The 26,944-nt window shown below is 37.5% G+C and overlaps 1 protein-coding gene across 3 annotated transcripts in view; it reads right to left on the bottom strand.

The window, feature by feature from the left end:
* Positions 1 to 26,944, bottom strand: part of WWP1 (WW domain containing E3 ubiquitin protein ligase 1) — a 122,287-nt gene that overhangs the window by 34,621 nt on the left and 60,722 nt on the right. For all 3 annotated transcript variants that reach the window (XM_008001017.3, XM_008001020.3, XM_008001019.3), the window contains 6 exons: positions 20,005 to 20,341; positions 8,370 to 8,465; positions 5,887 to 6,061; positions 2,854 to 2,908; positions 2,452 to 2,536; positions 2,199 to 2,327 (listed from right to left, as the gene is read on the bottom strand). In XM_008001017.3, coding sequence (XP_007999208.1) covers positions 2,199 to 2,327; positions 2,452 to 2,536; positions 2,854 to 2,908; positions 5,887 to 6,061; positions 8,370 to 8,465; positions 20,005 to 20,341 — 877 coding nt within the window. The remainder of the gene's footprint in view (positions 1 to 2,198; positions 2,328 to 2,451; positions 2,537 to 2,853; positions 2,909 to 5,886; positions 6,062 to 8,369; positions 8,466 to 20,004; positions 20,342 to 26,944) is intronic.

Genomic DNA, 26,944 nt, shown 5'->3' with positions numbered 1-26,944 from the left:
GCAATGGTGCAATCTCAGCTCACTGCAACCTCTGCCTCCAGGGTTCAAGTGATTCTCCTGCCTCAGCCTCCTGAGTAGCTGGGATTATAGGCGCACATCATCACGTCCAGCTAATTTTACCATGTTGGCCAGGCTAGTCTCGAACTCCTGACCTCAGGTGATCCACCTACCTCGGCCTCCCAAAGTGCTGGGATTACAGGCGTGAGCCACCATGCCCAGGTGATTCAAAAATTTTTGACCCAAGTACATGCTAGAGTGGAGTTATCATCAACTGTGTGACAGGGAATATCACAGGTAGGGCTGGGTTTTTGTTATTGTTTTGTTTTAGTTTTGGTTTTTTTTTTTTAGAGATGGGGTCTTGCTATGTTGCCCAGGCTGGTCTCAAACTCCTGGGCTCAAGTGATCTACCTGCCTCAACCTCCCAAAGTGCTGGGATTACAGGTGTGTGCCACCATGCCTGGCTAGAGAGCAGGTTTTACAGGACCTATCAGGAAGGAGTTACAAGTGGAGATGTCAATAAGCAGCTGAATATAGAAAGTAAAATTTCAAGTGAGAAGTCTGAGCTAAATTTGTGAGTCATTAGCAGGCAGGTGTTTTAAAAGTGTAATACTGAATAAGATGCACCAAGAGAATGAATGTAGTTTTTTTTTTTTTTTTTTTTTAAAAAAAAAGGGCTGAGGAAAAAAAGGAAGACTTGGCAAAATAAAGAAAAAAGACCAGAAAGGCAGAGGGAAATCAAGAAAGTATGGTTCACAGCACTACTTTTGCCAGGAGAGAGAAATGTATTATGTCAAATGTTCCTGATAAGTCAAATCAGACAGGACTGCAGACCAATGCCTGGATTAACAATGGGAAGATCATTGGTGCCCTTGCAAATTCAGTGTCACAGGAACTTCCTGGAGTTGGTTTAAAGGAGAAACTATGAACAGCAATACAGAGACAACCGTGCAAGCAGCTTTCCTGTAAACGGGAGCAATAAAAATGAATTGTGGGCTGGGTGTGATGGCTCACGCCTGTAATCCCAGGACTTTGGGAGGTCAAAGCGGGTGGATCGCCTGAGGTCAGGAGTTTGAGACCAGCCTGGCCAACATGGCAAAACCCCATCTCTACTGAAAATACAAAAATTAGCTGGACATGGTGGCGGGTGCCTGTAATCCCAGCTACTCGGGGGGCTGAGGCAGGAGAATCGCTTGAACCCAGGAGGCGGAGGTTGCAGTGAGCTGAGATCACATCATTGATTGCCCTCCAGCCTGGGCAACAGGAGCGAAACTCCATCTCAAAAAAAAAAAAAACACACACACAAATGAACTGTGTAATCGAACACATTGGTTTGGTAAAGGGAAGAGTTATAATTTTTTTTTTTGCTTTTTTTTTTTTTTAAATCTAGGAGAAATAACAGCTGATAAGAATAATTTAGTGGAGAAATAAAACCTGATAATGCAAGACAAAGGTGGTAACTGTTGGAGCAATTAAGTAGAAAAGTGGTGGTAGGAATGGAATGTACCAGCAGAGGGAGCAGACTTTGATAATAACAATGACAGTTCATCTACAGGAACAGGAGGGAGGAGAGGTGGTAGGAGATGCACAGATATGGTGGTACAAATTTGCAAAAGACCTTTTATGATTGCTTCTACTTTCTTAGTTATGCAAAGACATTACACCTTAGAGTAAGAATGAAGGAGACATCTGTCAACTGCTTAATTAAGGTATCTTTAAATCTGGAAAATCGTTTCACTGACCATCTCATTGCAGCAGTGTCATGTGGCAGTTAAGAGCACAGAGTCAAGAGACAGACTGACTGTCAGATAGTTAGAAACCAGCTCCATTACTTGCCTTATAACTTTGCACAGTTAGTTACACTCCCTGTACCTCTCCTCACCTGGTAAAGGGAAAAATAATAGTATCTACCTCAAGGGGTTATTGGAAGATAAAATGAGTTAATACTTATGAAGTACTTAGAACAATCCTTGGCACATAGTAATCACTACATAAATAGTTGCCATTGCTATTATTAAGGAATGATATGCTGCAAATCCATTGTCAAATGAGAGCAAAGACAGCTATACTAAGGTATCACTTGTGTAGGTTTTCTTGAACCAAAAAGTAAAATATTTTTCTAAACTTGAGGATAAGTTAGAGACTAACTCTCATGTGCTCACTAAGCAACATTTAAAGGAGAACTTCAAGTTTTCACTCACACAGATGACTTCCCATTGCGAGGATCTTTGAATGTTGTTGTTCTTGTGTTATGATCAACAAAGTACCTTACACCTTCACGAGTGTATCTAATTTCCCAGCCTTCTGGCAGGGGTTCTTCATTCTGTAAGCTAAAAGATAAAGTTAAAATCACAAGATGAACATTTTCTAGGTACTAAAAATATCTCATTCAAGGTTGGTTGATTCTACCTACAGATACATGCAAGATGATTTAAGGCTGCTGTATATACATACCCTTGAGTTCTTGGATCTTCCCATTGGGTTGTTTTTGTGTTGTGATTCACAAAGTAAACCCTGTCTGTTGAATCCACTCTTTTCTCTGAAATATAAAGTGACCATAATATTTAATAACTATTTGGGATCTATATATAAAATAAGGAATATATATAATTATATATTATATATTATATATAAATATATATAAAAATATATCAGGGATATATGTATTGCTTATGTCTTATAGAATATATACAATATATAATCTATTCTATATATAATATAGAATATATATTATATATTATAAGGGGTATATATTAAGGGATATATATAAGGGAGATATACATATAAAATAAGGGATATATATATGGAGATATCTGTTCTCCCTTACGGATCATTAGCAAAAACATAACGGCTTACCCCAGCCTGGTGGCAAAGGTCCATAAGGGTCATTTTCTGCAGCTAACATTGAAGCCTGATTGGAGAAAAGATTGGGGAGAGAAATAAAATAACAGTATTTTAATATGGAAGTGGAAATAAGCCAAGTGCATGGCAGAATCACATTTTATAATAATTTTCTAAAAATATGATAAGGGGCTGGGCACAGTGGCTCACGCCTGCAATCCCAGCACTTTGGGAGGGCAAGGTGGGAGGATTACTTAAGCCCAGGAGTTCAAGATCAGCCTGGAAGACCCTGTCTCTATTAAAAAAATTGTTTTTTAATTAGCCAGACATGTTGGCACATTTGCCTAAAGTCCCAGCTACTTGGAAGGCTGAGGTGGGAGGATCACTTGAGCCCAGGAGGTGGAAGTTGCAGTGAACTGTGATCACACTACTACTGCACTCCAGCCTGGGCAACAGAGCAAGAAGCTATCTCAAAAATATATCTATATTATTAGATAGATAGATAGATAGATAGATAGATAGATAGATAGATAGATAGATCGATCTACATAATAAGGAAATGTAGCAATTTCAAGACACAAAGTTCTTTGTTTTTTGAGACAGGATCTTCCTGCTCTATTACCCAGACTAGGGTGTAGTGGTGTGATCTCAGCTTACAGCAGCCTCCGCTTCCCAGGCTCAAGCAATCCTCCCACCTCAGCCCCACCAAGTAGCTGGGACTACAGACATGCACCACCACACCTGGCTAATATTTGTATTTTTTGTAGAGACAAGGTTTTGCCATGTGTCTGAGGCTGGTCTCAAACTCCGAGGCTCACGTGATCCACCTGCCTCGGCCTCTCACAGTGCTGGGATAACAGGTGTAAGCCACCACTCCCAGCCAAGACACAAAGTTCATAAAACGTCATGAAGAGGAGACTATCAACTAATCAAATTAATTATTAGTTTTTCTAAAATGATTTAAAAATAATACACTGGCATCAGTACTTTACTCTCCCAGTCCTTCCATACTAAACTATAGAGGGAAGATGAAATGGGAGAAGAACATACAGGAAATTGATGTTTAAATGAGGCAATATTATTTGTTTAAAAATAGACCAATTATCACAATTTTCTTTAAAACAAATGCCCACTAATAAAACACTCAACTCCAGTATCATTTATAGAAATAAACTTTTAATTATTATCTTTTATATTTTCATACATACATAAAAACACATTTTTATGTATGCCTCCATTCTTATTATAACCTAGAAATATATTCTGAGGAAAATATAAGCATTCTATCAAGGATTTTATAATGACAAATGTAAAAATCATTACCTGAAAAATAATTTCTTAAAGTAAATGCATCTTGATGAATATAATCTTGTAACAGACCCTGTTAATTATACTCAAGATTTATCTCCCACCTGTTCTTGAGAACCAAATCCCTGCTTTGTTGGAGGTAGAAACGTGGCCATAAAGATCATTCCATCCCCCTTCCCTTGCAGCTGAGCTGGTAGAGTGAACAATTCTGGCCAATGAAGTATAGGCAGAAGCCATGGTAAGGGCATCCTTCACTAAGTAAAAAAGGCAAGGGCTTGCAACAACAGAGCCATCTGCCCTTTCAATTCCTCTTTCTCTTTCTTCTTGCCTAGACTGTGGATGTGAGGCCCACAGCGTAGAGTTCCATATAAACGAAGTAAAAGGCCTGAAGTGTGATACGGATGGCAGAGCAAAAAGGCAGAAAGAACCCAGGTCCTTGATGACACTACTGAGTCAATGCAGCACTTAGACTTTTACCCCAGACCTGATGTTGTACTGAGATAATTAAACCTCAATGTGTTTAAGGAGATTCTATTACTTGCAAGATAACATTGTTCTGATACACATCTGTTACCTCATTCTGCCCTGTTCACCAAAGGTTTTCAAGTGTACAGGTAAGTCCAACCAAAAACAAAGCTATATGTATTACTTTTTATGTATGTATATAGCTATATATATTTCTATATATACCATACGGTATAATTACTATATATATATATAGCTAAACTATGGAACCTTACCACTGATTTCTGTACAAGTCATGGAAGAACCAGCAATTGAAGGCAGCAGGAAACGCTATAGAAACTAGGCTGCCCACTCCCTCCCTGCTAGCTACATATAACCGGGAGAGTAGGTCAACCTGCAAATGAGGACTTACTATTTAACCTCTGAAAAAAATGTGGTCGAAAGAGTCAGACTGTAACAGGATTTTGGAGGAAGTTACTTACATTTTCTTTCTGTGTCTCTTTCCTACTTCCTTTCTATCTGCTAACTTCTACACTTTAGGTTTCTTCAAGGTGCCTCAAAACACTATCTGTAGTTGCCCAGTACTTTAAAATTTATCTTTTCTACCTCCTATGATCACACCATTTATCAGAGGAGTTTTGTTTTGTTTTTTCCACTTCTCTCACGGATGTTTGCTTATGGCAATAAGTAAATTCCCAATTGGTCAAATTTTCAGACAGCGTTAGACTTTTTGGACAAAACTTTCAAGTTCTAGAAATATCTCTTATGGGACAAAACAGATGAACGTTGCTTCTTAGAATCTGGGAAGAGAATCAGAATAGCTATAATACTGCGAGACTGGCTCTAAGTAAAATCATAAGGTAACTGGTTATGCTGGTATGCTGTTGAAAGCAAACAAAATTATTATAAAATGGAGGATTGAAAATTAGCAAAAATATTATTTTATTAAGAACTGCATTTATGAAACTACCCCTTAGTAAGGATATAAAACTTAGTGTATAAGTTATGTTAGTAAACTAGAATATTTTAAAATATTATAAAGTGCTTTTATATATATATGTATCAGAAACACTATTTATTAGAGATTAAAAAATATCTTGTAACACAGTCTATACCATTTCTAAAAATCACCAAAACAAATATGTGAGTATGGTCAAGGGATAGCAAAAAATAAATAAATAAATAAAGGAAAAGAAAAGAAAAATCACCATAATAGAGAAGGACAAACAAATAAGGGAGGAAGTTATGTAAACAATCTTATAATTTGCTAATTACCGAATAGAGGTATCGTTGGTTAAACTGTTGCATAGCTCCCTGCAATTGGTTCCGCTGAGATTGCCACTGTTCAAAATTTCGGACAGATTCCATGGTAGGCCGCTGCCACGTTGTTGTTCTGGTGTTATGATCCACATAATAAACTCTTCCACGATCATCAACTCTTCTTTCCCAACTACCACAAATAAACAATAATAAAAATAAACAATAATCTCTCAATATAAGAAAATGAAAAGCAGTTATTACTTCACTCACTTTAAATATCAAGTTCAAGACATGTTAAAATACCTAAAACATACGAAACTATGAACTATTTATTTTTGCTACATTACCTTCCCATTCTACCACTAATACCTTTTTATTTCCTTTAATCACTGTAATGTTTAGTCCCTCACTAGAAGAGGTTGCTTATTTTTATTTATTTATTTTTTTAATTTTACTTTAAGTTCTGGGACACATGTGAAGAACATGCAGGTTTGTTACACAGGTATACATGCGCCATGGTCGTTTGCTGCAGCTATTAACCCATCATACAGGTTTTAAGCCCCTCAAGGGGAGGGAGAGCATTAGCCCTAATATAATTTCTAAAGGCTGTCTAAAAAGAGGCCACTGAAAGAACAGTTTCAGTATCAATCTGGCTATCCTTTTTCTCTCTCTCTTTCTTTTTTTGTGAGACGGCATTTGGCTCTTGTCACCCAGGCTGAAGTAAAATGGCGTGATCTCGGCTCACTGCAACCTCTGCCTCCCAGGTTCAAGTGATTTTCCTGCCTTAGCCTCCCAGGTAGCTGGGATTACAGGCACAGACCACCACACCCAGCTAATTTTTTGTATTTTTAGTAGAGACGGGGTTTCACCATGTTGGCCAGGCTGGTCTTGAACTCCTGATCTCAGGTGATCCTCCCACCTCTCAGACTCTCAAAGTGTTGGGATTACAGGCATGAGCCACCGTGCCCGGCCTCTCCTTCTTTCTTTGACAAGCATTTACTGACAGTGCTTGCTGTATACCAAGCAATCTGCTCTATAGCCAATACCATGTTCAGGATGAGTTAACTGAACTCTTTTTATTACTTTTTAACTCACCTTCCTGCCATTATATTGCTGCCAATTTTCTTCCTGAAACGCAGGTGGACTCCATGTCATTCCACCCATGATGGCTCACTGGCATGGCATAAAAATGTACTGTCCACATTTTCAGTCTCATCTCCCTGAGATCCTACAAGGGTCTCATGTGAGAGTCTAACCAACTATTTGCTGGTTCCAACGGTGTCATGAGTTGAATTTTGTCATGCTTTTGCCTCACAGAATACCCTTCCCTATTTCTCTACCAACCAGAATTCTACTCCTCCTCGAGGGTTCACGCCAACTCCCACCTGTTCTACACATGTAGGATCTATTAAACCAATTTTTATCATTAATTTATAAAATGATTGTAAACTCCTTTCAGCAAGCAATTATAAATTCCTTAAACTTATTACTAAAAATACAATGGGGTCACAAAGAGAATAATAGACGCTAAAGATGAAAATAAAGACAACCTCTGCCTAATTTTTGGACAACAGTTTCAGTGAAATAAACCCCATGTCATGGCACTCAATGAAGGGGCTAAATGAATGACTATAACTTGATGATCCTGTCAGAGTCAACATGAACTTCACGGTTTGCTATATTGCAATATCGGCGCCATGTTTTCCAATAAGTTCTCATTTAATATTGTAGAATCAAGGCCTGAGTGCTTTGTTCCATAAAAGAGAAAAATATCCCACAAAAATAACATTTCTCTGCCTTAAATTTTCTAGATTGTGAATGTGTTTTATAATGGTGGGCTTTAAATTGAATCTGGAAGGGAAATCTGAGTATCTAAGAAATATATTTCAGGTACACACAGAATGTGTGAGATAAATGAATGCAAATAGTACAATTCGACTAGCTATCAGTGCAGTTATGTAGACATTTATGAAAAAATACAAAGGTAAAGGAAGACTCGTTTGTGAATGGCCTTGAATGACAGCCTAATAGCATGAATTATAGTATGTAATGAAAACTTTATTAATTTAAAACCTTCTACAATTTTAGGTATAAGTTCACTCATGGAGACCTTTGTAGATTATAGTTTTGGGCCAGTTTAATATTTAAGTCACTAAATCTTATGAAATAACATACTTTAGATCACTATCCTTGCAGACCATACATATAAACTGTCCTAAATATTACCTTTCTTTCCTTAAAAAAATTACAAGGAAGGACTGATAACTGACCAAATTTTGCAACTTCTCTCAGTAACTCATGCCAGTGCTTGACAGTCTCTTGAAGAAGCCCTACAGATTATCTAGTCTCATTGACTGAACATTCAGTATTTACACAAGGAAATTTAAAGAAACTGAATATATGCAGGATGAAAGAATCAAATTATGCTGTACTAAATAAATTTGAAAACCACATATGTGATAAAATATAACTGCAGATGCACAAAGATGCTATATTACCCTGGAGGTAAAGGTTGTGGTCTCTCCCATGTGGTAGTTCGAGTATTATGATCCACATAATAGGTTCTACCATGAGGATCTTTTCTTTGTTCCCACCTTTAATAAAAATACAAAAATAACAGTAAGAGACAACACACTAGGACAATCTTCTTAGTAATCAGAATGACTGAATGACTCTTCCTTATAATCAGAAAAATTACAGATAAGCTTTACATTAAAAGACTATAAACACACACACACAGCTATATACAAAGGCTATTATATATATACATAAGTGTTCATTTTCTCAATTATTAGTACTTTTTTAACCTCTTAATTATTCCCTTTTTATTACAGTATTGGAAACTCAAAAAGTATAGTTAGCAAAAAAGGAATACAATACCCCACATTTTAAAAAGTTACTTATAGAATTCCAAATTATCAGAAAACAGAAATTGAATCAAGAATAAAGAAACTTTCAGCTTAATATTAAATCCAAGGCACAAAATGTCTATGAAGTAATATACTGATTTTGCTATAATTTCAAAAGTATCCATCTAAAAGATTTTTAGCCGAAATCGCCTTAAAGAAGTATGTGGTGATACTGTTTCATGAAAATTCTTTCATCTGCATGCACAGTGTCTTTTCTTTGTGCATATCTATCCCAATTTTCATTTTGGTAGGTCTCAGAATTTATGGAAATTACATTTTATCTTTTTCATATTCTATTTTGAAGACTCTCAATCTCTTATTTCTACCATTCTCATTTTTTCTTCTGTGATTCCTGTTAATTTCTCTTCAGTCTTTTCTTAATATGGTATAGAAAAATAATTTTTAAAAATAAAAACTGGTGGGCCAGGCATGGTGGCTCATGCCTGTAATCCCAGCACTTTGGGAGGCTAAGGAGGGTGGATCACCTGAGGTCAGGAGCTCAAGACCAGCCTGGCCAATATGGAGAAACCCGTCTCTACCAAACACACACACACACACACACACACACAAATTAGCGAGCCATGGTGGCACACATTCCTGTAATCTAAGCTACTTGGGAGGTTGACGCATGAGAATTGCTTGAACCCAGGAGGTGGAGGTTGCAGTGAGCCGTGATTGCACCACTGCACTCCAGCCTGGGCAACAGGGTAAGACTCTGTCTTAAAAATATAAAATATAAACAAACAAACAAACAAAAACTCGTACTTCTGAGTTTAAGACTCTTGTTTTCAATTTTAAAATAGAATAACTAGAAAATATTTTCCTTTTTCTTTAACACAAGAACTCAAGAAGGTAGTGTTTCAGAAGGGATATGAGAGAGCATTCCTGGGGTGCTGTCAATGTTCTTTCGTGACTTGTGTGATGGTTACAAATGTGTATTTTGTGAGAAATCAGCTTCATCTATATATTTTGAAGGAAAGTACTTTTCTGTGTGTATGTGATGTCTCACAATAAGAGATTCTGTTTTTAATGTGAGTGCTTATCAAGAAGCCCTAACTTGGAATGGTGAGTTTTGATAAGTTGTCCTGCACCAAGAGGGAGGTTCAAGGATCTCCCATAAAGAATCCAGCACTTTTCCGTTCTACCTTCCTTCCCCATCTGCAAATTTTTGAGAGAGGATCAAATCGCTTGTCCCTATTATTTGTTAATATGGTAAATTTATATTTTCAAATATTAAATCAATCTGTGAGAACCCCCCCAAAAAGAACCCAATTAAATTTATTTTATTAAGAGTGCGGAAGTTATTTTCTTTATTTTTATACACGGTAACTATATATACTGAAACTACTCCCTAGTTTGCACCCATAAACACATACATACTTAAAATGACAAATACACACAAAAAATTAAAAAATTTGTTTAGTCTGCATCTAACAAACCTAAGTCACAAAATGCTTAAGTAATAACCATAAACAATAAAGATTCCCAAGTTCAGAACTGACTTAAGATCACAGAAATTATTAAACTTGCCTATTATATCCTACACTGGAACACTCATGATATTCAGTACTGTAAAAACTTAGATATTCCTTATAAAGCATTTCACTAAAATCAGACAATCTGAAAGTTATGATTTACTTTATTTGGTTATATAAAAAGCTCATGGGAAAGGAGTTAAATGTAAAATTTCATTTTAAAGGCCTTTCAGGAATATGTCTAACATGTACCAATGGGCTATTCTGTATGAAAGCTTAACTACCAAAACCGAATGAATACCTAAAAACCTGATCAAGTTTCACTTTTGCTATTTTTAGGTAATAATTCTCACATGCAGTCCTTGAATTTTTATTGCTATCCTATAGCAAAATTTCCTGGTTTCAACTGTTTCTTCACAAATATCCTTTACTATTTTTAATTTAGCTTTAATTTTTATCAAAATTACATATACTTTCAGATAGTTTAATATATACCTTCATAGCTATGTAATTACATATACCTTCACATAGTTTAAACAGAGTCATATAGTCTATGAGACTTATTGCAAAAAACAACAGTACTTACTGTCTCTTTCACTTCATTTTCCACTCCCCAAGGCAACATTTTCAACTTTGTTTCAGTCCATTTTTTTTGGTATTTATTTCTTTTACTTATTAACTTCCTTGACTTATTGTAACTTAATTTCAAACATAATGTATTGACATTTTACTAGGAAAGGTGAAGCTGCAGGTCTCTCTCCTGCACACACACACATCTACACTTACCCTCCTCCCAACCATTCCATATATATACTTATGTTGTACCTTCCCTTACAGTTATCATTATGACTATGTAAACTCGCCCCACAGCTGAGCACAGAACATACCCCGATTTCTTTTTTTAAAAAATACTATTAGCTAGAAAAATTATCTCCACTTCCATTTGCTTATTGTCTACATTCTTATCGTTAAACCCCAAATACTTTTCCAGTTGCATAAATCTCTTAAAACGTTCAAGATCGTTAGCTGTTCTATGATTGCACCTGCCTTCTGATTAGCTTCTAGTCTAGACTGTCTGCTGTCTGAGGCCATTCTGGGCTTTCCTTTACCATTGTGCAGGCATTCCTTTCACTCCTCTCCTAGCAGAGCCTCTAATTCCTGCATCCAACGTCTTTTACTTTCACTACCTAGTTTTGGGAAAACACAAGTCCTAGTAGCTTTCTAAGAAAGAAGACTTAGGAAGTGAACTTTTAGAAACCTAGGATAGGGAAAAACGTATTTATTCTACGCAAACACTAAACAGTGTGGCTGGATACAGAACTATATGTTGGGTATAATTTCCTTCAGCATGTAAGGCATGGACCCACTGTCTTCTAGCTTTTTGTGTTGATTCTAGGAAATCTGATGCCATTCTGATTATTATGAAACCTGCTTTATTTTTTCAATCTCTGAAAATATTTAGAATTTAATTGGCCCCAATGTACTAAAATTTTCACAACCAATTGTCTTAAAATAGATCTGTTTTCATTTATCATCCTGGATTTTTAGTGAGCCTTTTCGATAAGAAATTTGTGTTTATTCTTCAATAAAGAAATTTTGTGTTTGTTATTTTGTTAAGGACTTCCTCCCATTTTCTCTCTTTCTAGAACTTTTCTTATCAGACTATCTGAACTGATCCTTATGTGTTACTCTCTGGCAAATTTCTTTACCTTTATCAGTCAAATTTTCCACTGAATTAAATTTCCAAGAATTTTTAATCCTTTGAGTATTCCATTTTTATAGCACTGGGTTCTTGTTTTATGTATGTCATATCTACTTTTATCCTTCAGAGGATATTAAAATAGTCTGTTATCTTTTTTTTTTTTTGATGGAATCTCACTCTGTCACCCAGGCTGGAGTGCAGTGGTGCGATATTGGCTCACTGCAACCTCCGTCTCCCAGGTTCAAGCGATTCTTCTGCCTCAGCCTTTTGAGTAGCTGGGACTACAGGCACGTGGCACCACGACTGGCTAATTTTTGTATTTTTATTAGAGGCAGGGTTTCACCATATTGGCCAGGCTGGTCTCGAACTCCTGACCTCGTGATCTGCCCGCCTAGGCCTCCCAAAGTGCTGGGGATTACAGGCAGGAGTCACCGTGCCCAGCCCTAGTCTGGTATCTTAAAACAGTATTTTCTAGGTTGTTTGTTTTGATATCTATCTTACAAATTAAGAGGTTTCCCTCAGATGTCTAATGAGAAGGGCACGGAAAACTGGGAGTTTTATGTGCCTGGGTGGGGCTTGTGGATTGCGGGATTAATTAAAGAGTGATAATAATGGGGCTGTTTTGTTAGAGAACAATCTATACTAGTATTTTCAGTGTTTTGGGGAGGTCTTCAAGAGAAGATACTGTCAGTCTCCTGGGTGAAGAGGTAAAATCCTGGGTGTCAATATTCTGGGATGTGGGTTGGGTATTTGAAAATTTACTTTACAACCTTCTTTACTTATTAACCTTTCAAAAGTTCACTTATGTCTGCTGATTTAGGACAGTATTTCTGATGTCCAATGTGCCTGGTGTTCCCAAGGGTCAAGTATCTCCAGTGAGGAAACCCCTAGGCAGAGCAGAAATTCTGGCTGCAGGGAAGGGAATTAGGGTTTCTCAAACATTCAATCTTGCCATTTATAGTGTCATCTTCACTACCACTTCCAAAGGTATCCGATGCTGCCAATGCGTATTCTGAGCTTTTCCCACTGACAGGCCAGAATCCAGCTCTCTTGGGTTTGCTAACTGAGGTGCACTTAACCATCCTCCAAATGACTGCAGCCTCCACCAACAGCTTGATGGCAACCTCGTAAGAACCCCAAGTAGAAGCACCCAGCGAATGCACTTCCTTATTCCTGATGCTCAGAAACTATGTGAGATAAGTTTTGGGGTAATTTATTATATAGCAATAAATAATACACAAGGAAGCACTACAAACCAGTCAAAAGAATTAAGGGAGACCTACATATTAGACCATACGCTCCACAAAGTTTGGGCCTTCATCTGTTTTGCTAATCAGTATACTAACAGCACCTAGCACACAGGCTGCCACAGACAAAGAGTTTAATAAATATTTGTCAATTAAATATTTGATCAATGTGTGAATTTATTTGTACTGATTTGGAAATATGACTAAGTTTTTTTTTAAACCAACTGAAAAACTATACACAGTATGATCCTATTTATGAAAATATTTTATGCAAAATAATAATGTATATAACTGGTCTATAGCCTCTTCATCCACTTTTATCTTGTCTCATAGAACGTGTCACTACCGGACATTACTCAATGAGTTTTTTTACAGAAGACCACTGTTTGTCTTCCCACTGAAATACAAGCTCTACACAACAGGTGCTACACAACAGAGCCTTGGGCTCTCTTGCTCTGCTGCACACGCCTAGAACAAGGCTCTCAAATATTTCCTGCTGGAATAATATATATAGACACCACTTTCACTGTGAGTTTAAGAAGTATTAATATTTCTATATGACTTACATATTGTATTTGGTCATGTCTTAATTTTGTAATCAGAAACAGTTTTAATATTGGGGGAAAAAATAAACACAACCAAGCCCTCCATCCATATAATGGGCTACAAAGCCCTTTTCTGTTTTATCCTGAGCTAACTTCAAGTATTTCTAATTTACCATTTAACAAATATTCAGTAAGCACTTACGTTCCAAGCACAATGCTAGTCGCTGATCTTGTTAGATCACTTCCAGATTTCAGTGTTTTTGTCCTAAATAGAATTTGTCTTTCTCAAACTAAATTTCTTGCTACACAGAACATTATATTCAGAACTGCTTTCGGTTATCTTATTTCTAATTTTCTAGACCCACAGAATGCACTTTAATAGATCTATAATGCACTAAATAAGGAGTAGGCAAATTTCTACAAAGAGCCAGATGATAAATATTTCAGGCTTTGTGAACCAAAGATATAATCAAGACAATTATATAGGTACTTACATAAAAAGAGACTCCTGCCCGGCTCCACCCTCTCTGCCTATGCTGGGGCATCCGGAGTTGTGGGCCTGTTGCCTACCCAGTTCCCTCTGCTGACAACATTCTCAGAACACAGAGTTCCTGGTCCACAAGGGAGCAGCCTGGCCAATTTCACCGTCTGCCCCAGGGACTCTTGAATACCTGTGTGTGTCCTTCTCTCCTCCCCTGGCAGCTGGCCCAAGGGGAATCACCATGCTGAGCTGTCACTCCCAGGGTATGTGTCCACTGCTTGGGACCTGGTAGCTGCCAAGAGTGAGTCCCCAAAATCTGGTGGTGACCAGAGCAGGCCTTGGGCAGCAATAAGGGAGGAAGGTACTTTTAGGGGGAAGTGGTACAGGGGTAAAGGGGGTACTCTGGCTTTGTCTCCATGACTCACAGTGACAGCCTGCTAGAGCTGTACCTGTGGGCCCTATAAAAGTGGTGGACAGGATCTGGCCAGAGACCAGATAATCCCGTAGTGAAAATTCATGAACACCCCGCAAATAGGTGCAAACCACCAAATTACTGATTACTGAGAATTCTCAATAGAACTCTAATTTGTAACTGCCACACTTCACCTTCAACCACAACCCTCTTCTGCCTAGTATTTAGGTATGGTTTCTCTGTCTCACTGAAACATTATATACAAATTTTCAAAGCCTAGTACTGAACAAAGACTTTGCTTAAAAAAAAAAATGTGGAAGAATTTTGTGAAATATATTACAATAAAAATAATAAAATTTGGTGACTGATTGGGCAACTGCTGGCTTCAAACTTAGGTAACAGGGGTTGGCAGTAAGACTGCTGCCTTGTCATAACCACAATCCCAGAGTTAATCCTCTTTCTGTCTAGTATTGGCCAATCTCTGCCTCCACCGACCCACTCCATCAGCAGATCAACTGTCAGTCTCTTCCATTTTACAAAACAATCTACTCCTCAGTTCTGTATGTCCTCTTGCTCACTTCTATCAAACATTCCTCCTTCCCTTTGTCTTCACAGAGAAAGTTTTCTACATTAGTTCACACTCTTCCAAAGTGTCCTCTATCACACTTCCTCCCCTCTCATTCACTCTCAACTCATAGCAAGTTGAATACAGCTCTCGTTATTTCCCTGAAACCACACTCTGTCATAGGTCAACAATAAATAAACTCTTTGTAATTAAGTTCAATGAGTGCCTTTCAGTTCTTACTAGAATTTTTCAGTGGCTTCTGACCTTGGTAACCATTTCTTCCAGAGGCATTTACCAGTCAGAGCTTTTGCCCAATTGCTCATTCTAAATCATTTAATGTAACACAAATACACTTATTTAACAAATATTTATTGAGTGCCTGCTATATGGCAGGCACAGTTCCGAGCACGAAGAATATATAAATAGACAAAATAAAATCCCTCTTCAATCTAGTGGAGAGACAACAGATAATAACACTGTGTGTCACATAATTGAAATATTAAAAAGAAAAATAATAAAGGTTACATCATGCTGATTGCAAGAAGCCTACTCAAAAGAGTTCATACTTACTCCATCTATAGTAAGTTCTACAGCAGGGAAAAGTAATCTACAGTAGAAAAAATGAGAATAGTGATTGCCTCAGAATCACAACTTTCTAGGGTGATATTAATGTTCTATATCTCAATAAAGATTTGAGTTACAAAGACATACATATTTGCCAAAATTCATCAAAATGGTACATTCAAGACTCGTGTTTTTCTTTCTTTGTAATCTTTATCTAAAAAAATTTAAAAACATATTGAATTCCAGTTAATGATTTGCAAGCTGAAGTGTTGAGGAACAAAACATACTGATGTCTGAAACTCACTGAAACGCACTAAAAATCAGATGGATAAAGAGATGAAGAAATGAGATAAGGCAAGAACAATAAAGTGTCAACTTTAAAATCTAGTGGGAAGTGTATGGGTTTTCACTGCAAAATTATAATTTTCTGTACATTTGTAAATTTTCAACATAAAATGTTGGGGAAAATAAGGCAGGGTAGGGGAATGTGGGGAGACTGGCTTGATTTGGACAGGAGACTCAAAAAAGGCCTCTGGAATGAGGTAACATTTTAACAAAACCTGAGTATATTTGAGAATACATAAAAGAGCACATGGAAAGGTCTTTAGGTGAAATCATGCTTGGCATAACACTCAAATGTTATCTCCAGGCTAGAATACTCTTCTTCAGTTTTGGAACTATACATATAACTGCCTCCTTGGTATACGGCATGAGGTAACATATATCAACCGGATGTCCTACAAAATACAGAACGCTTTCTCTTCACTCTCCTACCCCAAGTCCAACATTCTATCATTATTTTGGTCAAATATGCCACGACCCAGGTGCCTAACCACTATTTAGGGGCGGGGCGGAGGGGTGCAGATTCACAATGTATTTTTAATCTCTCTGAAAAGTAACTCAATACACTGTCCAATTTTTCACTGATGCGCACTTTAAATTAGATTTTGATACACAGAATTTTTTTATTTCATCTACATATCTCTATAGAAAGTGAATTAAAAAAAACTATGGAGAGTAAAGGGTTGTTTAACAAAACAACTTGAAGTAGCAGTTCTCAACCTGGCTGTGCATTAGAATCAACAGGATTTAGGCACCCATAATCCTATCCTGTTGTTAGCTAAATGACTCAGTAAGTTACCAAACAAAAGAAAACACAGGAACTAAGGTAAGATTTTTAAGCAAAGAGGGAAGATGATGTGGAGTTGAAAACTGCTAACTCAAAGGGTTACACAGCCTAGTGCTGTGTATGCCAGAAGAATCCACCTTGGTTCCACTCTTTTCTATTCTATCTCCCCACAACTTATTACCAAGACCCATCTTACGTCAACCTAAAATATTAGCATTTACCTCACTTCAGGCTCTCTTCATTTCTCCCCTGGATTAGTGGCTTTTAAACTTTTTTTGACCACAGTTTACACAGAAGTGTGTTTTATATAAACATCTCTGTGTATACCAGATTGCTATTTACTGATTTTACTTACACACACACATACACACAAACACAGAAAGAGAGAGAGACAGAGAGAGAGAGAGAGAGAGAGAGAGAGAGAGAGAGAGAGAGAGAGAGAGAAACTTTCAGGAAACAATGCTTATTCTTACTACATTTAACATTTTCCAGTATTTCCTATTCTCACCTATATTTCTTTATTCAAATGCTGGTCATAACCTATTAATGGGTTGCACTCTACAAATTGAAAAACACTAATCTAGATTACTGCAAAATTCTAATACAAAGATCATAAATGGTGGCAACAAGCCTGCTGAAGCATTTATCTGGTCCCGACAGAATTAGGTGTATGTACTTACTGTTTTGAACTGGAATGCCTGCTTCCCTCATTTATAAAACAGCCTGGCTGCTATCCCAACTCCTTAACTCCTCAGCTGTCTATACCACTGTAAAAATGTTCTTAATAAAAGCAGAGGATTATGTCACTCCCCTGCTTTACATTCTTTAACGCTTATTAGTGGTTTTCAGAAAAAAGTTCAAAACCCTTCGCAATCACACAAAATTCTTCATAGGGCTGTTTTCTCTTCAGCATTATATATCTTGCTGCCTCAAATGCTGAACTCAAACTATAACAAAATAATAATTCCTGGGTTCAGCATACTCATTTTCATGGGTACTAGGGATTTGAATGTGCAGTCGGCTCTACTGAAAATGAAACTTTTCACCACTGTGCTAACTATAACTCCTCCTCTTCTTTCAGAATCCACTGAAGTGTCACAGCTTTCAGAAAGTATTCTTCGATGTCAACAGCACAGGTGACTCCTCCCACTCCTTCTCTGCATGTGTTCCTTGTCATGACATCGTAAACTTACCTCTGGTATTAGCTTTAATTATACTGTATACTGGCTGATTGTTTACTCCTCTTCCCCACCCCCAGCACTTAGATGCTGAGGTTTCTGACAGTAAGAATAGTTTTTGTTCTGTTTTGTTTTGTTTTTTTAAGATGGAGTCTCGTTCTGTCATCCAGGCTGGAGTGCAGTGGCACAATCTCGGCTCACTGCAAGCTCCGTCTCTCGGGTTCAAGCGATTCTCCTGCCTCAGCCTCCCGAGTAGCTGGGACTACAGGCGTCCACCACCATGCCCGGTTAATTTTTTGTATGTTTAGTAGAGACGGGGTTTCACCGTGTTAGCCAGGATGGTCTCGATCTCCTGACCTCGTGATCCACCCACCTCGGCCTCCCAAAGTGCTGGGATTACAGGCATGAGCCACCGCGCCCGGCTAAGAATAGCTTTTTATATGTCTTTGCCACAGTGACTGTTACATGAGAGACTAGGATAAATGACTAATTTACCAAAGACAGAGGACACAGGACAAGAGATTCTTGAGAGGGAAAGGAAAGCTGAAACATTTGCAGGAAACAGAAGAGGGAAAAGCGGTTGAAAATAAGTTCAGAGAAAAGTCTGGCCTGAACATACAGATTTAATAGTTAAAATGATGGAGGCACTGGCCAGGTGTGGTGGCTCACACCTGTAATCCCAACACTTTGGGAGGCGAGGCGGGTGGATAACGAGGTCAGGAGTTCGAAACCAGCCTGACCAACATGGAGAAACCCCTGTCTCTACTAAAAATACAAAAATTAGCTGGGCATGGTGGCAGGTGCCTCTAATCCCAGCCCCTCACGAAGCAGAGGCACGAGAATCACTTGAATCTGGGAGGCAGAAGTTGCAGTGAGTCAAGACTGTGCCATTGCACTCTAGCCTGGACAACAAGAGTGAAACTCCATTCCAAAACAATAATAATGGAGAGTGCTAGATCTACTGGGGTAAGCACACAAAGGAAGACCAAAGGTTGAAACCATAATTATGCAGTGGACAACATCAGATGAGCCAGTAAGGGGCACTGAGAAAAAACAATTCTAAAAAAAACCAAGGCACATTAACAGTGACTGAGGTAAGAAAATGAAGACCATAGTGTAGAGACATCTAGAAGTGCAGTTGCAACAGCTACAAGAGTTGACATTCTGATCACTGTAAGCTGTGTTGGAAAGCACTGTGTCCATATTTTTATTGCAGCACTTTCTGACCGTATTGTATATACTGTACACGTTTACAACTGTGAATCACTACATAAGCTTCTTGAAGGCAGAGACAATTAATCATTAATTAATATTAGTATTACCAGTGCCAAAGGTCAAAGAAATTGTTACATGAATACAGAGGAGATGACCAAATGGAATAAACATATAGAATACTCTTTAAGGAAAATCATGGGGAGCTAAATAATTATAATGAGAAACTTAAAAGAGCTTAAGAATTACTAACCAGCAATGAAAAACCATGTTTTTAATAGTCAATCAGCAAGGTATGTGACTCTCCAGCACTCAATTTATTAGCTGAGGAAAAGAAGAGCTATTTCCTCCCCAGCATGAGGTCTGGAAACAGACCACCAAGGATGCTAGAGAACTGAAGATATTATATGGAGCATCATGGTCACTATTATGAAAAGTAAAAATAAACCAAGAATCAAATCAAGAGGGTTTTGCTAATTAACATCAGGTTTTTTGTTTTCTCTTCATGCTACATATATTTCAACCAGATGAGCAATTGTTCTTAGTTTCAAAAAGTACTTCTTTGTAGCAAGTAAATAAATAGTATGATTCAGAACCCAACTTAGATTTTGAAGTTCTGAACAATGAAAACATTTTATACACACATTCAATAGTCATATGTTAACAGAGAGTTGCTACTTAAATGCAAGTCAGACATTAAAAAATTTAACATACCCTGATGGCAAGGTTTCTGCGTTGGCATTCCCAGACTGCTGCCGTACAGGATCCACACACCCATCTGGCTGTCTTGATTTGGCTGCTTCAAAAGCAGAACTACTTCTAGAATTAGAGGTGTCAGGCTCTAATATACTTCTAGCTTCAGATCCCAATTCTGCACTGGTAGAAGGAATACATTCATTGTTTTCTGAGGAAGTCAGTATTTCTTGAACTGGAGGATCTTCAACAGTAGTACTAGTGCAATTTGGAGACAAGGCATTTTCTTCAGACACTACTGGAGTACCCGTGACAGAAGCATTATCAGTTGGTGCAAATGAGGATGATTCTCCATTAACTGAGAAGGGAAAATTAATAAAACAATCTATCAAGTAATGATAAAGCCATCAATTACCTAATCAATTGACTACCCTTATTCAGAGCCTAATCCAGACTAAGCAACTACAATCCATTCTCCAAACAGCAGACAAAGTAATCTTTTCAAAATATGTAACATAAAATAAAATGGAGATTTTTTTTGTTGCTCAAATTTCAGGGATAAATATGTAAACGATAAAAATTTAAGTATGTATAATAATAACAGCCTTAAGGAGAGAGGCACCAACATTAAGATAACCAATGTTTTCCCTCCAAATCATCAATTCTGAGAAGTCTGTATGGGCCATCTAAACTTTGAAAAAAGATCCCTTTCAATTGCTCTTCTCTTGTGTAAATGGTAGCTAACGTCAAACAAACTGTTTTGCCAATAGTAGGAACTATATGATGGCATCAATTCTTAAAATAGCACTATAGGGGTTACAACAACCTGTTCTACACTTTTTCAAGAAATAACCCAGTACTGCAATCCAGTGACACAGTTTTCCTAATTTTCATTTTAAGTGTGATTGATTGCTCTAGTTCGACTATGTGTCACTATAAAAATGAGTCAAATTAAAACTGTAAGGGTGAATAGATTACAGAATAAAACCTACTGGAAAACCACATATCAAACGGCAGAGGGAGACATAATCACAAATTTTAGGAGAATTAATGACAAAAAAACCCTCTCAGATTAAATGCTACTGGACATGGCCAAAGAAGTACCAAAGATGTAAGAAAAAAAGGTAATAAAAGAGCTTAGAATTCATTCCAGATATAGAAAAAAAGAAAAAAGTAACTAGAAGAAAATGAATTTTGGTCAAAAGACCCAAAAAAAAGATCAGAATTTCCTAATGCACCTGATATGACTCAAGAACTTACTGAAAATATAATATCTAAGTCCTCATACTAGACTTATTGAATCTCTAGGGGAAATCTCTAGGGAGGAACCTGGGGATCTGTATTTTCAACAAATGCATATGATTTTTTTAATCAGGAAAGCTGGAGAAACCATAAAATATACCTTTCCAAGTTTTATAAAGAAAACATGTTTAATATAAATAACATTAGAAATACCACGTACAATTTGCTATCAATGAGTTTGAAATTAGCTAAACTAGCTCAAAGGAAAGAAAAAAAAGACAAATCAGAGTAGCAATGGAAAAGATGATGAAAGTTCTAATACCATCACTCCTAAAGGCCCCAGGCTCAGAAAGGTTTCTGAGAAAATTCTATGAAGACTTTATCAGATAGATCATTCCTACGTTATTTAAGGTGTTATAACACATTAGGGGAGAAAAAGTGAAAAGGAATGTCCTAACTCATTCTGGGAAGGTAATGTAATGTAACCTTTCAAAGCTGAAACTGAACAACAACAGAACAAGAAGACTATAGACTAACATCATGTATAAATTCAAGGATGATTTGATATTAGGAAACTACATTAGAAAATCTACTATGTTAGCAGATTAAAGGATAAACATCATATGATTATTTTCAATACAAACCAAAAGCATTCAAGAAAATCTTGGTAAAATACCTGACAAGAAGAATCAGGAAAAATTCACAAGTAATCTAGATTATCTATCACAAACCTATAGTCATTAATATACAATAATTGTAAAACATTTTAAGAACCTCTTTTTTTTTTTTTTTGAGATGGTGCCTCGCTCTGTGGCCCAGGCTGGCATGCAGTGGTGCAATCACAGCTCATTGCAACTTCCGCCTCCCAGGTTCAAACGATTCTCCTTCCTCAGCCCCCCTAGTAGCTGGGATTACAGGCACCTGTCACCAAGTCCCGTTAATTTTCCTATTTTTTTGGTAGAGACGGGGTTTCACCTTGTTGGCAGGCCAGTCTCGAACTCCTGACCACAAATGAACCACCCGACTTGGCCTCCCAAAGTGCTGGGATTACAGGCATGTTTTTACATGCCTGGGATTACAGCCTATTGTAAGAACTTCTATTAAGATCAAGAATAAATTAAAATCAGGGCTGGGCGTGCTGGCTCATGCCTGTAATCCCAGCACTTTGGGAGGCTGAAGCGGGTGGATCACGAGGTCAGGAGTTCGAGGCCAGCCCGACCAACATGGTGAAACCCCATCTCTGTCAAAAAATAGGAAAATTAGCTGGGTGTGGCGGTGTGTGCCTATAATCCCATCTACTTAGGAGGCTGAGGCAGGAGAATCGCTGGAATCCAGGAGGTGGAGGTTGCAGTGAGCCGGGATCACGCCACTGTACTCTAGCCTGGGCAAAAGAGCAAGACTCTATCTGAAAAAAAAAAAAAAAAAAAAAAAAGAAAAAGAGTAAATTAAAATCAGCAACAAAACAAAGAAGATCACAATTACCATGCCAATTCAATATTGATTATATTTGAAAATCCATTAAGAAAAGTCATAACAACATTGGAAAGAAGACGGTAAAACTCATTAGTAATGAAAATGACAAATAGATTATTTATTTAGAACACACAAGAAAAATTTTTTTAAAAACCCATTAGAACCAATTAATTGGAGCTAAAACATTTCAGCAAAATGAACAGCCACAAGATCAACATCAAGATTACATTAAAAAAAAAAATTTTTTTTTTTTTTTTTGAGACAGAGTCTTGCTCTGTCACCCAGACTGGAGTGCAGTAGTGCAATCTCAGCTCACTGCAACCTCAGCACCCCAGGTTCAAGTGATTCTCCTGCCTCGGCCTCCCAAGTAGCTGGAATTATAGGCATGTGCCACCACACCCGGCTAATTTTTTTTGCATTTTTAGTAGAGACAGGGTTTCATCATGTTGGCCAAGCTGGTCTTGAACTCCTGATCTTAAGTGATTCCCCAGCCTGGGCCTCCCAAAATGCTGGGATTACAGGCATGAGCCACTCACTGCACACCCAGCATGAAGAAAACATTTTTAAAAACATTACTAAAAAGACAGAATGAATACAGACATAAAATATCTCTCAATGGGAAGATTCAGTATTGTTAAAATAATAATACACAATAAACTCTCCTTGAAATGCAAATGTTGGTCAGATGCAAAGCACTACAAATTCTCATTCATTGCAGTGGGAATGCAGGAGTACAGACACTTTGAAAGACAGTTTGGCCATATGTTACAAAAGTAAACATACTTTAAAAACAACCCACCACTCTCACTCCTCAGTACAAATGAATTGAAAACTTATATTCACGTAAGAGCCTGCACACAAATGTATATAACAATGTTTTTCACAATTGCCAAAAACTGAAGTGACCAAGGAGACTTAATAAGTGAATATTTAGTGATAAAAAGAAATGAGAAGTCAAGCCACAAAAAAACATGGAGAAACCTTAAATGCACATTGCTAAGTGAAAGAAGCCAATATGAAAAGGCTACACACACACAAAACTACAGAGACAGTATTTAAAAACAGTGGTTGCAAAGGGTTTGAGGGATGAATAAATGAAACATGACAATATGAATTTCTCAAACCCACAGAACCAGTACAACACAAAGAAGGAACCTTAATGTAAGGTAACATAAACTACGGACTTTAGTTAATAACAATGTATTAATAATGGTTCATTAATTGTAACAAACATACCACAGTAATGCAAAATGTTAATAAGAGAAAAACTCTGAGTGGGGTGGGAGAACATATGGAAACACTCTACAATCTGCCCAATTTTCCTGTAAATCTAAAACTATTCTAAAATATAAAATCTATTAATTTAAAAAAGCTAGCTTAGAAACAAATTATTTCTATTCAATAATTCAACAAATGTTTGTTCTTCAATACTGCTCAGAACTGCATTAAGATGCCACAATAATATTTGATTGGAGAGATTACTGTTCATACATATCAATGGTTCTTGACTAGGGAAGATTCTGCTCTCCCCACCTCCAAAGACATTTAGTAATGTCTGTAAATGCATTTGGTCATCACAACTAGAAGAAGGTAAGACGTCACTGGCACCTAGTACATACAGGTCAGGAATACTGCTAAATATGCTATTAATATAATGCACAGGACAGCTCCCTACAACAAAGAATTACCTGGGCCAATATGTCAAGTGCTGAAATTGAGAAATTCTGATACCTATGTGCCCAGCCACCTGGCAGTGTGCAGCCTATGGTAGCTGCAAAATAAACATCTGTTGACAAATGGATATAAGAAAGACTGAACAGATAAAACCGAAAAAAGAAGGAAAGAAAAAGGAAAGAGGAAGGACAGGATGGTAGGCTCCCTGCTCATGCAGAAACATGGGGCAAAAAATTACAATCTTATGTAACAGGTATGATAGCAGAAGCTTATGCAAACCATCTCATCTCCACAAGACATAAGACCACACTCACTGACTTGGTTTCTTAATGAACATATCCCAAGCCTTACTTGCAGCCATTATGACATCTGGGTTATAAGACATATCTTCCTAACTTTATGTTTAGCCTTTGAGAGGTTAATTTTCACATGAACTTTATGGTATATCCATTTCAAAGCACCATGCAATTGTCCTCACTCTAAAAGTACATTCAAATATAAAGAAGAAAAAAGTAGAAATACTAGAGTAAATACCATTTTTTCTCCATTTTAAAATTACGACATGAAAAATAACTGTTTGCATATACACAGCAAGTTTCTTTAATATTCAGTTCACACTTGAGAGTGGATGTGGCTTTAAAGAGGGTACATCATGAAGGAGTCTTCTGGTGATGGTACAGTACTGTATCTGGATTGAACTGGTGGTACATGAAGCCATATGCGTGACAAAACTGTACAGAAACACACAGACACACGCAGGTAGAAATGGTGAAATGTGAACAAGCTCTATGGGTTATATTCATGTAAATTTCCTGATTTTGATACAAAATAGTTGTACAAGATGTTAACACTGGAGGAGGCTGGTGAAGGGTGCATGAGACCTTCCTATACATTTCTTTGCAACTTTAGAGCTAAAAAAATACAATAAACTTGTGATATCATTTAGTTCTCTACGAAACTTATCACACTGAGCTCTGATCTACTTGATTAATAAAATAATAACTACATATTAGAAAAAGTTATTTTACACTAGAAGTTATGACCAGAGGAACAAAGTAGAAAAGAATATATTTTCCTTAAATACCACTCTCCAAGGACTATTATGTTTTAGATTATCTCATTTAACCTCCAAAACTGTTCTATAAGGTAGTCGCATATTATCCTCTTTTCATAAATTTTTAGGATGCTAAATTTGTCCAAGGTTACAGAGTTAACATGGTAAGTGGTTGAGCTGAGACACCACGTTACCTCCTGTCAGAGGCTAAATCTATATCTTTTTTTTGAGACAGAGTCTCGCTCTGTCGCCCAGGTTTGAGTGCAGTGGTGCGACCTCGGCTCACTGAAAGCTCTGCCTCCTGGGTTCACACCATTCTCCTGCCTCAGTCTCCTGAGTAGGTGGGACTATAGGTGCCCACCACCACGCCCGGCTAATTTTTTGTATTTTTAGTAGAGATGGGGTTTCACCATGTTAGCCAGGATGGCCCCGATCTCCTGACCTCGTGATCCACGTGTCTCCCAAAGTGCTAGGATTACTACATTATGATTGCCTCCCATTTTAACCTGGAATACCTGCCAATCTTCATAGCAACTAAACTGTCAAATGGATCCCCTTACTTAAGCTTCAAAAGAACAGGAGTTGGGGGAGGGGGAAGCCTTCATGTATAATACTGTCTTTGACAAAAATATATCATTTGTCTTAAACCCCTTAGTACTGGCCCATGATCCCTAATCTGAAACCTTAAGTGCCAGGTGTGTTCCAGAATTCATAACTTTTTGGAATTTAGAAAGGTAGCAGTGGACAACACGGTAGCTCACCCCTGTAATCCCAACAATTCGGGGAGCTGAGGTGGTATGATTGCTTGGGGCCAGGAGATTGAGACCAGCCTGGGCAATATGGCAAGACCTCATCTCTACAAAAAATCTTAATATTAGCCAGGCATGGTGGCACATGCCTGTAGTCCCAACTATTCAGGGGGCTGAGGCAGGAGGATCACTTGAGCCCAGGAGGTCGGAGCTACAGTGAGCCATGATGGGGTTACTGCACTCCAGCCTGGAAGTCAGGGCAAGACCCTGTTTCAAAAAAACAAACAAACAAAGGTAAAGGCATATATATTGTATATTACACGATGCCTGGAGGGGGTTTAGGGGTCACACATCATGACTAAATACATTAATATTTCAGCAGCAAAATGCAGAGATATGCATAGTAAGCATGATAAGTAAAAACCATAAATAGCCTTCCATCAGTTCTAGTCATTTTGCCACCAAATGAGCTTACCAAAAAAATAAATAAATAAAAATAAAAAACAAACACCTTTTGGTTTCAGAGATTTCAAACTTGTGGAATTGCAGATTAAGGGATTAAAAACATTTAACATGTTATACATAGAATATACACACCTCCATCCCATCTCCAAAAACAAAAGCTAATTTTTGAAATCCTTAATTAGAAAAAGTAATGCCATCTTACACCAACACCTTAGAAGGACAGGGATTACCCACTCCTTGAAAAGATACCTGAATTCATCCTCCTATTAAGTGATGAACAATCATCCAAAAAGCCATCAGTTAA

The sequence above is a fragment of the Chlorocebus sabaeus genome, chromosome 8, assembly GCF_047675955.1.
Source record: "Chlorocebus sabaeus isolate Y175 chromosome 8, mChlSab1.0.hap1, whole genome shotgun sequence".
NCBI lineage: Eukaryota > Metazoa > Chordata > Mammalia > Primates > Cercopithecidae > Chlorocebus > Chlorocebus sabaeus.
This window is presented reverse-complemented; position numbering and strand designations above follow the sequence as displayed.